Below are 16,280 nucleotides of genomic sequence, written 5' to 3'. Positions count from 1 at the left end.
GAAATTAACAGTGATGCTAGCGATATCCCTAACGGACAAGGAGAAGGGATTAAAACGAACAACCAACATGATTTGGATATAAGGGACGACAATAGAAATATATCAATGGAAGCTGACTTCACATTTGATTTCAGCTTATTTCATGCTAATAGTGAGAACATCAGATTGGGGGCACGTCCTAAACAGCAGCGTGCACCAGTACGGACATATTCAGCTATTGCCAAGAAGGCAAATGCTAAAAACAAAGGTACTGTAAATATAGACAAAATATCTAGCCCTAAACTGAAACACACTCAGAAAAGGGAATGTCGGGAACATGTTATAAATGTATCTAATGTATTAAATGAGTTTCTAGCTGAAGAGGATGATTTTGGGGGGAAAAACACAAGTGAATATAGGCAGAAACTATATGAATGTGAGGAAAATGTTACAAATAATGATGTCAAGACCAGACTTTATTCACTGGGTAAAAAACTAATACAACTTAAGAGTGTGAAAGTTGATAATGCATATCTTGAAAAATGTATTCAGTTACAGGTGGTACCCAAAGGTTTGAGGTTTTTCAAACTACCGCTGGGTTTAAAATATATTTTAAAAATAGAGCAAATGTTTAACAAGATGTTTGATGAATTTGGTTTTTCCTATATGAAGGCACTTATCAAATGTAATGAAGAAAAAATTAATGTTCTTTTACAGGAAGTTGAATTATTGAATGAATCTATTATACAAGATGTGAATTTTGTTGAGTGGTATGATTTATATTCCAAACAGTTCAATAATGCAAAAAGCAAAGTGCACAATGTATACAATAGAAAAATGAATAAAATAGAGCGTGACCTAGAAATGTATAGGATAGGAAGAGCTTACATTTGGCCTCAGTATGAAGATGATGGGGATGGGGTATTTGAAGTAGTAGAAACAAAAGGAAGAAGAAGAAAGTACAGGTTGAATGAAGATGAAAATTTTCAAGGGGGGCGATTCTATCCGGCACCAAAGAGATGGCAAAAGAGATTCCACTAATAGAAAATACAGTTGGATCATTAGATGAAGCACCTGATGGAAACAATATTCAGAAGTTGACACCCCCCTCCCCTTTAGGTAATATTCATAATGAGAATGAAATGGCACAACGCTCTAGAGCAAGCAATCCTGTGGAGAGTGCAGTAAGGTACCCTAGTATATACAGCTTTGAAGGGTTCAAAGTATACAATTATACACAAGTCCAGGTCACAAAGGAAATTATAACATTGTTCAGTAAGGGGATGAAATTCATACCCACTGTAAAATTTGATATTTTTGATGTTATTAAGGAAGTTAAACTGTTCTGTAGAAGACTAAACCTAGCTATACAGTTTAACGAAGGTCAGAATAAGGGAAATGGAAACACTAACAGTAAGAAATTAAAAAAGAAAAGTACATACATTCCCGTTATGAACGCACAAATAGCTTTATACGAGAAAATGGTTTGCAAAGACTTATACACTTTATACAGAGACATTCAAAATAATAGGCTTGATTCTTCCGTAGCTAATGGCAATCTAAAAACTGAAGAAAGGAAATGTTTGGAAAATCTCATAATGAATGATGAGATAAGAATAATGAAGCCCGATAAGGGTGGAGGGATTGTGATTTTTGAAAATAAAGTATATCAAAGTGAAATACACAAGATTCTATATGAATCAGGTAATTACGAACAAGTATCCCTGAACCAAATAAATATTGGACATAGAAGGATTGATTTAGTGATAGAGGAGTACCTATTAGACAGTAGAATAACTAATGAATTATACGAATTCTTTAAAAATGAATTTCCATTATTGTCTAATATAATAGGTATACCTAAGATACATAAAAACATGGAACATCCACCCTTTAGGCCAATAATATCAGGCTCCAAATCTAAAACATTTAAGTTAGGGGTAGCAATAGACCATTGGATGAAACATATATATACTAGAGTGAATCACATAGTGAAAGACTCATGGGATTTTTTGAGCAAACTTACTAAGGAAGTTTGGGAAGAAAATTTGATTTTCCTTACAGTGGATGTGCAAGATTTATTTTCGAGTATACCTGCACATATTGGACTAGAATATTTTTGCAACAGTATGACTAAATATTCAGGTTGTAGCTGGGATAGGATCAATTTAATCATGGATATGATGGGGCTGGTCCTCGATCACAATTACATCTTCCATTCGGCTAATATTTCAAACAAATTCGTGAGTAGCAATGGGGGCCTCTTGTGCCCCCATTTTTGCTAATTTGGTCATGCTCGAGTGGGAGAATATGTTTATATTTCCCAGTGTATACTATCCATATATAGGATTATACACAAGGTTTCTGGACGATATGTTCATTTTATGGAGGAGAAGATACATGAGTTTATAGAGTACCTTAACAAAATCACGGAATTTCTTAAATTCACCTACCAGTATGACAAAGTTGGAATAGCATATTTGGATACCTGGATTAGTACTACAGGACAGGGGTTTGCGTCTAGAATCTATAGAAAACCTACGTTCTCCAACGATTATATACATTTCAGCAGTTGTCATCCTGCTCATATTTTCCGTAATGTAGTGAAAGGCCAATGCATACGTGTAGCCAGAATGTCATCAACTAAGGAGGTTATGCATAGAGAATTGGATGTTCTATCCAAATTATTCCTTGATAGAGGATACCCAAAATATATGTTGGACAACATTATTTCATATGTCAAGAAAGAATGGGGTATCAAATATGTACCCTTGTTGGGTACAGGTAGTACGGTATGTACTAAAGTTCAATCAGATCGAGACAATAGAGTATGTATCATAAGGTTCAATCCATACACCAACATTGTGATTGAAATTTTGAAGAAACATTGGGATTTAATTTCGACTTCTGTACCTATCGGAGATATAATTGGTATGAAACCCTCTATAGTATATAAGACTGGAAACAATTTAAAAAGAATGATTGAGATAAAGAAAAAAGTATACATAGGTAACAGTAAGAAGGGTACTATGTGTTGTGGTGCATGTAGTCAATGTAAATATATTAATACCAATGTTAGGATTAGGCTTAAGAATATTATTAAATCTGTAGTATATCCTAAGAAGGGTAATTGTAACACACAGCGTATCGTGTATATAGCTGTGTGTGTTAAATGTTGTGCGTACTATATAGGAAAGACTGAGAGGAAATTCAAAACGCGTATATATGAGCACCTGTACAGAATTAGGAAAGGAGATTCTAAGAATGCACTAAGCAGACATATCATAGAAAAGGGTAGTGAACACACATTTAACTTTGCAATCATAGATCAGGTCGAGGTAAGTGATAGGGGAGGCAATTGGAAAACGTACTTGGCCTGGTTGGAAAGTAAGTGGCAGATTTGTTTAGATGCCACATCTCCACCGGGGATAAATGATCACATTAGTATCAAACCCTTTTTAGCGTTAGAATAAAAGTAATCTATCAGCCCACACATATATATATATTTATATATATTTTTATATTTTTATATTAAATATTTTTATATTAAATATTCAAGTATATAAAATTAATATTAGGTAGACAGTAATAGAGACCTATGTAATCTAATATATTATGCACTGAAACAAATGCACTTTAGTATAAGTAAATGTAAATAGAACATACATGTTTTTAGGGTAGTTTTTAATAATTGTTGTTTATTTAAGCAAAATGAAATATTTTATGTACAAATGTAATGGTGTAACTTGCTTTAATTGTATAATAATGAATTTTTTGGCGCCAAAAAATTTTTTAAAAAGGAAGTGGTATGTGGAGGTAAATGGTTCTGAAGAAATCTGGTATTGCAGATGAAAGCGCTTAACCATTACAACTAGATGTGTTTTGTGGTGCTGGCACTTTTACAATAAAGTTGTGTGACGAAAGGAAACAAGGTCTACATTTTGTATTCGTTCACTGCTCGAGTCCAGGGGATCTGCGCTTGCCATTTTGGTGCAATTGTTCATTGTTTTTCTACTTTTGGTTATATCCCTAGATGTGTTCTACATGAACTACAAAGTGAACTGTCACCACATCTGTGTGCCCTGTTCAAATACAGCCTCACCTCAGGCTTTGTCCCTACTGAATGGTGCACTGCTACAGGCATCTTTCTCCACAAAGGGGGAGTGACTACAGACTCTGGGAATTAAAACCCCATTAGCCAGACAAGTCTGATAGGTAAGGCTATAGAGCGCATTATCATGGACCTAATTAACATGGATATAGAGAATCTCCAAACTCTAGATCCCATGTGATTTGGTTTTGTGAAAGGTAGATCATGCCTGCTCATCCTGGTTGACTTCTTTGAGTCAGTCACCAGAGCTGTGGATGATGGCAAGGCAGTTCATACAGCCTACCTTGATCTTGCCAAGACCTTTGATACCATTCCCCACTCAGGAATTATGGATAAACTCACCAAACTAGGCATCAACCCCTATATCACAAGGTGGGTTGCAAATTGGCTCACAGATAGAACCCACAGTGTGAAAGTAGTGGACTCCAAGTCAGACTGCTGACCAGTCATGAGTAGAGTCCCACAGGGATCAGTCCTGGGTCCTCTCCTGTTTGGCATCTACTTTTTCAGAAGTCCAGGCCAACACAGAGGGACTCTGACTGCCCAAGTTCATAGACGACTGCAATCTGGGAGCCATTATTAACTCCCCATGTGATGTAGACATCCTACAGAAAGGCCTCACTGAGACCAATGACTGGTGTCAAAACCATGGCCTTAAGCTTAATGCCAAAAAATGTGTTGTCATTCCCTTTGGAAAAAACTCAGTTCCCACTAATTACCACATTGATAGGAGCTCGCTGAACACTGAAGGCGTTATAAGAGCTCTGGGGACACAGATTGACAGCAATTTCTCCTTCGACCACCACATTGCCACTGTGGTCAGAAAGTCCTTCAACGTGGCACATCTCATTACCAAGGGTTTTACATCCAGGAAGAAAGAGGTCATCATCTCTCTCTCTACTCTTCCCTCATTAGGCCAGTCCTTGAGTACAATGCCCCATTTGGCATGTACCTCATTAGGCACATGCAACAGCTGGAAAGGCCACAAAAGTACCTCACACAGAGGATCCTAGGCCTTAAACACGTACTACATGGACAGACTCAAAAAACTCCAGCTCTTTCCTGTCTCATATCATCTACTAAGAGGCAATCCCTGCTTAACTTACAAAGCCTTGTCTGACCCAGCTCTGTTAGAAATGCTACATCTAAAGAAATTTCAATCTCTCCACACCACATGCTCCAGAGACCTCAACCTCATTACCACAGTCAACAGAACATGCTAGAGGGACAGGTTCATAACCCAGAACCTGCTCATGTTCCGGAACAGATTTCCCATACATGTCAAGCAGAGCACCTCACTGGTCGTCTTCAAGAGAAATCTTGATGAGTTGATGGGAAATAGAAAGTTCACCCCGGGGATCACTCCAGTGGCTCAACTTGATAGAGGCACTGAGAACTAACGTCGAGCGGCATGATGCCAAGGCACTTCTATGAGCTAGGGTTGTAAAGGCTCCAGGGCCATTAGTCTAGTACACACCTATGAACCTATGAACCTATCCTACCTCTGGGAGAGGAGAATAGGGCTTACTCTTCACTCCTCTCTCTTCCTGCCGGATTCTCCAATGATGGGGCCACTATCAAATTGATTGTGTGACTTGCTGCTCAAAAGTACAAGTGAGTACCTTGACTACTTATCATTTAGCAGGTAATTTCATGCCCTGCGACTATAAATGATCATTTAATAATGATTAATTGCTCACAAGCCATTTTGCCTAATACATTTATTGAATATACACAATTTAAAATAAAACATAGCAAGTTTTCCTTTTATAAATGTAACACAGTTCTTTCTGACACAGTGGTGTTAGCTTGTTATCAGAATAAGTCAGTAGCTATGGTTTAAATTCTGATACAGTGCCTTCCAAGACCAAGTTTTTGAATCTACTTTCAGTCAAAACTTTACATTTTGTTCTGATATAAAGCTTAAATGTAAGACTTTTGTCATTTAGTGTTACTTTTTTTTCAGTCATGCGATGTTTATAATGACACTGCTGCTGAATTTTAGCCCCTTGTGAAGAAACAGTATGCACAACACACATCAAACTGAATTCATAAATGATAATTTTTCCTTCTGAGAACCATTTCAATCCATGACTTCACAGCCAGCATGTTTATTTGCATCAATCATTTGCAACCCCCACCTATGTTTCTTTTTCTTGTTGTTGCATATTTTAAAGAAAGTCCACAATTTTTGAATTTTCTGTTTAACACAGGCTCCTTATCATGCAGCTACCTAACCTTGAACAATGTGAAGTGTGGGGTCTGTTGTGTTGAATGCCTTTTTTTTCACAGCATCATTGTGATCAAGTGAAGTACTAGTTCTCTTTGCTGCCATACGGTTTGAAACATTTTTACTTTATATTGTGCTACAACCATGCTACAGCAGTAGCGTTGTTGCCTCCCAGCAAGAGGTTCTCCTGTTCGATTCTCGGCTAGAGTGCCTTCTGTGCAGCGTCTGCTTGTCCTCCCCGCAGTCGAGTGGCTTCCAAAAGACATACGTGAATGGGTGTGCTTTTGCTAAAGGTTGGGCATCGGGCTGGCAACTCTGCACCATAAAAATCTACTGCCAATTATTAGCGGACCGGCATTTCGCTGTGGCGACCGAAAAGACCAATCAATGTTGTCCATTTCTGAATTCATTTTACTTTTACTCAGATTCTCAGCTAGCTCTTTCATTTGAATAATAGCTAATTTTGCTGCTCTAGACACATTCACGGCTTCTTCCTACTGTTAGTTTATTGTTTAATAAAGTTTACTTTTTGGCCATGTTTTTATGCCAGATATAATTGTGTCTCATTGCAATGGATCATATAGCTAGCTCTTGAAACAGTCTGATCTCACTTTAGTCATATGTGCAAAAATCAAATCTTGTAATCCTTAACTTCTAGTGAAAAATAAATGATGGCTATATGGCAAGCTCTTTGTAGGATCCTGATATTGCTTACATCTGACCTTAATAAAAGCCAAACAATAAATTTAAACGTATTAAATACTTCAATGGCATGATTTCCAGCATGGTAACAAAAAGATGCAATGAAGAAAAGTCGCAACCTGCACTTCCCTACTTTTCTCTGCTACTCTAGTTGCAATAATGAAGAGATCAAACGTTTGCAACAACTGTCTCCAATTTTCTCCTAAATTGCCCTATGAAACTAGCACTACTGGTGTTGGGTGCCATTGCAAATTAATAACTGTATTTAAAAGATGATGGTTGCTTGTTTCTTATGAAGTTCCCAAAGTTTAAGTACTGTTCTTGAAATGTAGACGGCTGGCTCATCTGAAAATAAATGTTGTTTTTTAGCTTGTTTCGTTGAATTAAGGTTTCTTTTGGGTGTCAATTATTTTATCAAAATAACTGCTCATTTTATCACATACTGTGCCATATTAGTCATTTTAACTTTTCAGATTAGCTTTGTAGACAATACATTAGCAAATGTAAAATAAATAAATAGATTGTCTTGTTTAATTTTTCATTTTTTCTAGCTTGCTTATTAAAGGCTCATTTTGATTCAAAGTTTTTCAAGTTTCCTGGTGGCCCAGCAATAACAAATACTTGTTGCAACATTTTGTTACTCAGTCATAACTCGCTGCTCATAGAATGGGCAAAGAAAGTGAAACCTGTACTTGAAACCGGAGTGTTTATTCTCTTCTGTTCATCTGGCTAGTACAGACCTCAGGATTGATGACAAACTACAGACACAAAACAGCCAGAGTTTGGATGTGTCCACTCTGTTTACTAACATGGCAGAGACTCCTGTGCATTTCACACAACATAAAAGTTAGCTATGTGGGTAGCTTAAACCTTTAATCACTATACTGTTTCATGCATTATAATATCTATAGCCATCCTCCACAAGGGTCAGTACAAGGAAATGTAAACACAGGCAATATGCCTTTATCTTATTTAGCTGAATAAGCTATACATTTCTTAGCTGGTGTAGGTTTTAAGTAAAGATAACCACAAAAAAGAACATACTAGCATTGCAGCATATCTGTACTATACATAGGTGTAGCAATGATTTCATTTATTGTGTATTAACTTCTAGAATGTGAATCCAGCCTGTTGAAGAAGTAACTATACAGTTGTGGTCTCTGCACCAGTATTATATGGCAGCCTACTGCTTCTGCCCCAGCTTTATTTATATCACAGTCAATGCATTTGACTTCTTTAGCACTAAAACTGCACCCTTGAACATTATTGTGATGATTAAGCTATCCTACCTTATTATCCCATCTTACACTTTCAGGGGCTTTATTTTTCTGAAAAAACATGCATTCCTATAAATAATGCTTCATATTCTTCACATTCTTCTGTGTATCACATAAGTTTAAATATATCCATTTCTGTGTAAGATGCATTTTCGTAAGATCTATATATTTATTATATGATTCTTGGTAAACACTTTCAAAGTTTTTGTTGAACTTAGCTGGACTCACTCCACTGTTGTTTACATTAGTCCAAAAATGTTGTCTCCCATGCAGCACAGACAACTTCAGATCCATAGGTAATTTCTTAAAAGATCATTATGGTAAGAAAGATAACTCCATCTAGTTCCAGCTGTAGGGCCTTGCTGTATGTGACATAACATATCTTCATTTATGCACAAATGTGTGCATGAATTATTTATTTATTTATGTATTTACATCTGTTAACTGGGTGAAAGTTTCAAAAGAGCAGAAGTAACCATTTCCAGTGGAAACTCAGGGAGAAAAACTACATTTAAGCATTATAAATATAATCATCGGGTAGCCTCATTTCTGCACCTGCACTCAGAATTGATTAAATCAGTTACAAGTGCATTTTGGTACTGTGGAATATGGCATAGGTAACAACACAATGGAATTGTGGGCAAATAAAGCACTTGTAGTCCACATAAGAGGTTGCTTGGTCTTCAAGTCTGTGTTCTGTGTTCATTAACTGGAAGATGTTTGCTTTACAAAAAAAACCTGCTTGGTTTTATAAAGCTATTAATAGCTATACTGGGAAAATAAAAAAAACAGCAATGAAATTATGAAAGTTTTTATTGTTATTATGCAGCTTTACATGTCATGTTTTCTTTATATTCAAAATGATTACAGAAGCTTGGATACAGTTAATTATGTGAACTACTGAGGAATCAGGCATTTCTTAGCAGAGCTGTATCTTTGTAGTATACCATAATCTTGCATTATTAATTACACAGCATAGCTCAAAGTGGAATGCTAATACAAGTTCAAGTCCTCAGCAAGCACACTTTAGCTGCTGATATTATGTTGTATTTCAGATTTACACCAGCTATTTTTTATCTCATGGATAAATGATCAAATTTTGTATAGAAGCCATATTGGCAAAAGATGTAGAAAAATGCAATTTTCAGTGAGAGTATTTATTACTGGAGCCAATAAAGCTATAATGTAGTCCTTACACACACACACACACACACACACACACACACACACACACACACACACACACACACACACACACACACACACACACACGCACACACACAAACATATGCTGAGAGACAAACTCTGTTTAAATATCAGCGCTGATAATTTCAACTCTGTTAAGCTGAAGTGCAGCCCCTCTGGAAAAAGGGTTAAGTAGCTGTATAATACTTAGGATGTGTGTGTATGTCTAAATAAACTTGTTGAAAGCAGCAGTTTATTAACAGTTAATAATCAGCAACTCCTAATTTGATCTGTAGCTCACATTTAGATGCATGGCTGCAATTATACTGGCTATTATTTTATCATAACAATCCATAAGCACCTTAGTTTAAAGAGAGCTGGGCATGACAATACGTATTCCTTAATCCGTGCAAGTCTGCAATGTGCATTATGCTTTTTACATTCCAAAACCACTCAGTCCTCACTGAGCATCAAATGACACTTAAAGAGTTTCAGTTACAAAAGGACTGCGCTACCATTAACAATAACACAGCAAGTGTACTACATCATTGACTACATTTAAAGAAAATTTTGATAAATGAATGGGCATTCATGACTTCACCCCAGCCTTGACTTTTTTTGCCCTCCTGGAGGCAGAAGGTACCCTATGATGGTGAATTCAGGTAAGGTGATTCTGGTCCATGGACTGACTTTGACTTCTAGACTTTGAAAATCTTTGAATCGATGAATCTACTGTGAATGCTATTAGTGAAATACAACAATGAAATAAAGGAAGGAATAGTTGTCTGTACTGACAAGTAAACAAGAACAGAATATTGTCTTACCTCCAGTAAGAAACGTGGGCTTTCAGGCATAAATTTAAGTGCAATGATGGAAGACAGGCAAGGCAGGGCACAAATGATTACAAATACTCGCCAGCTGTGGAACTGGTAATTAGTCCCCATACTGAATCCCCAACCTGCATGAATTAAAAATGAAACAGGAATTAGTATTTTTTTTTTCCTAAAATAGATTTTAATGCAACAAAGCTCATACAGCTGAAGCAGTGTGTAACCAATAGTGGGCCAAGAAAATAACATTGTCTCAAGACATAGTGCAGTAAAGAATCATCATTTATCATATCAATATAAAAGAGCTCAGTGACATAGAGGGATGGATCCCCAGCTCCTACCAAGTCACCCTAACTTTGAGCGGTCACTTGAACATTTTCAGCTGGCATGAGGGGAAGCTGAATGATGGGACAGTATCTTCTTACCTATTCCAGGGCAGGAGGTATGAGTTGACACTGTGGGTATGTGGCCAAGTTCTCAATCACTGGTGTTGATGCTGGTGTCATAAGAAAGGTCAGCACTCCAGCAACTGGGCAGGCAAAGAGAGAGACTTTCTGAACGTGAGTGCATTTCCATTACAGTATCATTGCATGCCCAACTAGGTTATGTCAGCCCAATGCATCATGGAAGATCGGGTTTAAGAGAAAAAAATAACAGCTGGACAGATAATCCCTGCTTCTCTGCTCTTCTCCCCTAGGTGTAGAAGTGTTAACAATCCAAAGGCAAATTAGATCTTCCTGTCCAAATGCATAAGGCCCACCAAGCAAATGGACACATCCAAGACACCTCAAGATATGGCACCCCCATGGAGACAAACAGCTACAGATGAAGCAGAGGATCAGAAGTCAGCAGTAGCCGAGAAAAATCCATATAAGTTGGCTTGGGTGCATTAGAAGTTACCTTAGTCAGGTCAGTGTAGCTGAAGTTTATCCATAAGAGTACTAATCACATTTTAAATTACACAACTGGAGTTCTTTTTTTCTCATGCTGAGTGGAGCTCTTTGATTTTTCTGAAGATGTGTACATGAGTGGTAGAGCCCATGAAAGAGTGAAGTGTTTTTTTCAAGACATTAGAGTAGTTCGTACAGAATTATGATATACTTTATGGCTGCAAGTACAATGTGCACATGTGAGCATATGCACACGTGTGGGTGTACATACGCATACATGTATTAGTGTATCTGTGTGTATGATGTGTTTGCATATGATGCTTTGTCCATAATGTTGTTATAAATTAGTGTATTTTAAATATTGCATGGGGGCATGTACTTCACTCAGGTCTCCACAATTATTTCTCTCTGCTTTTTTAAGTATGTTTTTGCCTTTGTGCCTGTGTGTATGTGAGGGATTATCATCTCATATTAGTGTAACTGTGCTACAGTTTTATTTAAAAACTATTATACTTGATCTTAGCCGAAAGGCTGAGAAGTGAATAAGCAGAAAAATGGTAGTACTAAAGGGACCATAGTGTACAAAAATCTTAATCATTGGATGTCTAATCAGTGAATGGTGTAAACATATAAAATAACTGAGATGATTTTTTTGGAGCTTTTCTCCCTGGGCCTTCAGTAAAAATGGGCATTTAGCCCAGTAGACTTTCCTAATCAACACATGTCAATAAATAAATAAATAAGAGACATACCCACTGAAGTGTGCTCAAAAATACAGTCAAAAATCTTTAATTGCATTTTAAATGGAAATGTAGATTTACACAAAATCTATTTGCATAACTAAGAAAATGTGGAAAAAATTAGTATATTTAAGGTGAAGCCTTGTATAGTAAGCTATAAATATACGAATTTGCTTTTATGAGCAAGGTGGATGAAACTGTGCCTTTAAATAGCTTAATATTAAAATGACACAAATAATTCAGCTTTACGTATGAAAAGTAATTATGCACACAAGTTTATTTTACACTGGATAGAGCAAACTAGTGAGAAGTAAACATTTACATCTTGGTTTAATAGTTTGTTAAATAAGAAGTGTCATACCTTGAAAGCATTAAATAATTTGGTATGAGCAGAAAAATATATGTAGTTTAAACAGTGCAAGATATTTGCTGCCATCTGCTGGAATTTACAAACATTACATGCTTTTAGATTATATTTTGGAAAAGGAAATCGCACTAGGAAGACATATCTAAGTGTCTCTCTTAAAGGCTAACCCCAAAGATCAGTTTGGTTAAATGATTTTCTTAAAGTTAGGCAGTTTGAAATTGTAAACTATGAAATTCAAACCTCAAACTATAGAATAACATATTGCTCATCATCTTACAGACTTAGATCGTTAAGCTGAATATCCCTTCCTAAACTTCTCTTTGCTAGAAACAGGGTTTTATACACAAAAGATAACTTCAGCATTTTTTAAGAAAATGAATGAACACCATTCATATGATTTCTGAATTCCTTAAGTGCATTTAATGATCGCATTAGGTAGATTTGACTATGCCTACCAGGGCCACAGTTCTTTCATGACAGCTTCCCACCAGAACCACAAAGTGCTTTATAGAATCACATTATGTTGCTTCTTGACACAGATTTAACTCATTAACACATATGGGGTGTGAAATGTTGCACCTCTTAGTTACAGTCTGCACATATCCTTGCATTCCAGAGCATTTTTTGAAAAATCAACTTAAAAGGCAAAAAATAATCAAGGCTTTTCTACTGCAGGACATCCTAAATGAACAATCTTAGTGTCACTATATTAAGAAATCCTTGCCCTCTCTATTTCTGCCTGTCATAAGCTGGTAAGTCACTAAGATAACAAGTCAGACCCAAGAAAGGTCTGGATGCCATAAGGAGCTAGAGATGTTAACTGGAAGTATACAAAAAGGTGATATAGGCTTGAATGGGTAAAACATTTTGTTTGCTAACGGTTTCTTTCTTCAGCAGTGCTTGAGATGCAGTAAGACAGTGCAATGTCAAATTAGTGAGTGTACTTAAAAAAAGAGAGGTCAGGTTCTTTAAACAACCAAATGCTCATAATTCAGTACAATTAAAACAGATCACTATAGCATCTTCAAACTGTTGTGCATTTTGAGGTACTACCCAATTCAATCTTTCAACTAACAAAATGCATCCATTTAATATTTTTTTTTCCCTCCAGCATACTTCAGAATTTACTAAAGAAACTTTGCAGGCAGTCGGCATTCACTGTGCATTCTTTTTTATCAGAATAAAGTTATTAATATTATGAATGGGCTTAAAGTCGGCAATATAGGCTGAAGGCACTACAGTCATATATATGCAAGTAATAGTGTATATGCAAGATTGGTTTACTATACTGCAAAGCCACTATGACTTGAATTTAGTGTCTTGTGGCATGTAACAGTTACAAATCTTATGCTAATACTTGATTTTAGGTAACCGTTTTGAAACTTTGTACTAGAAAGCCATTTCCTGTGAACCCTGTCCAGAGGATTCCATCAGTCATTTCAGAAGTAGAGAGTCCATGCAGATAACATGTGCCTGATAAAAGTGAGCATCCAAAGCAGTCAAAAACAGTGAGTCCATAAGTTTCCCTGCTAAATGTCAATACACTGGTGTTGCATTGATAAGTATTCCCCAAAGAGTAAGAAAACTTGTAGTGGTGGTGTATATTGAATAATATTTACATCCAATGCAGGTTTTTCCTAAATCTTCAATTTGCTTGTTGGTTCTAGGCCAGCACACAACGTTTATGAAACAGTAATGTCTTGTTCATAGTCTGTAAGTGTCCCTCATTTATTGTGTCTATGGCATATGACATTCTTGCATGTAACTTAAGAAGTATTATGATTATTACTCTAGACCTATGCAGAAGGATTTCTTATCATGCAGATAGATTTTCCTTTCTATTTGCAAATTTAGGGTATAGTGAGTACTCACCTCAAGGCCATTCTTTTATGGCAATACCATAGAAATGCAACAGTAGTCAAGCATTTCTGGTTTCTCATTTCTCTTTTGTATGAGTCTGTGCAGCACAGGCAAATGTTCAGCTTTTGTCATGCAGAACAGTCAATGGACCTGGGGTGCTTAGCCGTTGTGTCTTCTCATACTACAGCTAGGAACTTGTTTATTCATTATCAGGCTACCCCCCCCCCCCAAATATGATGTTGAAGGATTATGCTCCTAAAATAGCAACCATAACTGTAGCAGTGCTGCAGTCATTACTGCTACCTCCTTTTCATGGCTAAAAACAGATACCTATAGCTGGTCTTCTCTTACCATTGACTGTTTATTTTCTCTTCATACTACACTAGCTGCTTATCTGGCAGTTCAGGCATGATGACACTCAGCTTTCAAATTACATCAATACTTTGGAAGTAAATACAGTGGGCTTCTCCTTGCCGACCTTAAAATTAAATGGAGTACTGCCCATTTTATATGGTTTAGTGTCATATACCAGCCTGATAGACAAAGAAGAATGACAGTATGTTGGTATTTTTCTACTGTTACATTAGTTTTGGTCACTAACAAGGCTTATTCACATGTATCCATCCATTCCTATATAGTCCCTTTCTGCAAAAGTGCATTAACCAGGGCTAATGGCCCTAGGGCCTTTACAAGCCTAGCCATGTAATAACCTGAGTACCCTTTCTTACCATAGTTAGATGGTCATTGTTAGCAGAGTAATTCTATGATCAACACTGACTGCCCCTGCCCATGAAGGACATAGGTGCCACCCCCCAGGGTGAATTTATGGTCCATCCAGTTGTCAAGGTTGTGCCTGAATAGGGTCATGAAAGAGCTCTATTTCACATGCAGTGGGAGCTTTTTCCAGAGGAGCCGTAATCACTTGGAGATATGATGGTCTCCAGCATGTTCTGTTAATGTCACAGGCAAGGCTGAGATCCCTGGAGTGAGTTATTCTTGTCCTATTGTATTTGTGGATGTGCAGCATTTCCATTAGGGCAGGGTCTGAGACTGCCCTGTAGGCCAGGCACAGATCACATCTAAGCAGCCTATGTGATACAGAGTACAGTGACAGAGCTTTCAGTCTTTCCATGTATGTCCTGTTTTGGAGGCACTGAATTCTCTTGGACAGAAACCTCCATGGTCTCCCCAGTTGCTGCAGGTGTCTAGTGAGGTACATACAGAAGGGAACATGGTACTCAATTAATGGTCTGATAAGGGTCATGTACAGTGGAGCTATAACATCCCTGGTCTTGGATGAGATGCCCTTATTTATGAGATGCACAGTGCAGAATGCTTTTCTTACCACTACAGACACATGGTGATCGAAGTTTAGATTGCTATCAACCTGTGTTCCCAAGTCTCGCACCACTGAGTTTGAGCTTAGAGGAGTGCTATCTATATCATAATTAGCAGGAGCTACTTCTTTGCCAAAGGGGATAATGAAGCATAATTCTGCATTTAGTTTTAGTCTGTGAGTTTGGCAGCAATCATTTGTCTGTGTCAGCCCTTTCTGTAATATGTTAACATCACTGGGGACTCTGATTATGCCCAGTTTACAGCCATCTGCACACTTGGTAAGCCACATGTGTTGTACTTTCACCTGGACTTCAGAGAAATAGATTCCAACAGTAGAGGGCCCAGCAGAGAGTCTTGTGGTACCTCACTGGTAACAGGTCTACTGGTGGAGGTGGACTCCCCAACTCTGATAGTGTGCATTCTGAGTCAGTTTACTACCCCTCTAGTAATATATGTGTTAATCCCCAGCTGGGAGAGTTTCTGTATGGGATTGAGTCAAAGGTCTTGGCTAAATCAAGATAGCTGGTATGTACTGTTTTGCCCAAATCCAGAACTTTAGTGACATTCTCAAAGAAGTCCACTTAGTTTAATAAGCAAGATCTACCCCTGATGAAACCAAATTGAGTGGGGTCTGGGTTTGAAGGTTGTCTCTGTCCTTGTGGATAAGGTCTATGATGATTCTTTCTATGGCCTTGCAGATAAGGCTGGTTAGGCTTCTGGGTTGATAGTTCCCAAGGTCAGTTGATGGACCTCCTTTGTGCAAGGGGATTA

At 37.3% G+C, this 16,280-nt stretch overlaps 1 protein-coding gene across 3 annotated transcripts in view; it reads right to left on the bottom strand.

Moving 5' to 3' along the window:
• Nucleotides 1-16,280, bottom strand: part of SV2B (synaptic vesicle glycoprotein 2B) — a 1,975,281-nt gene that overhangs the window by 388,842 nt on the left and 1,570,159 nt on the right. For all 3 annotated transcript variants that reach the window (XM_044078366.1, XM_044078367.1, XM_044078368.1), the window contains one exon: nt 10,309-10,442. In XM_044078366.1, the coding sequence (XP_043934301.1) occupies nt 10,309-10,442 (134 nt within the window). The remainder of the gene's footprint in view (nt 1-10,308; nt 10,443-16,280) is intronic.

The sequence above is a fragment of the Protopterus annectens genome, chromosome 7.part0 (genome assembly GCF_019279795.1).
Source record: "Protopterus annectens isolate FY-2018-M chromosome 7.part0, PAN1.0, whole genome shotgun sequence".
NCBI classification, from domain to species: Eukaryota; Metazoa; Chordata; order Ceratodontiformes; family Protopteridae; genus Protopterus; species Protopterus annectens.
This window is presented reverse-complemented; position numbering and strand designations above follow the sequence as displayed.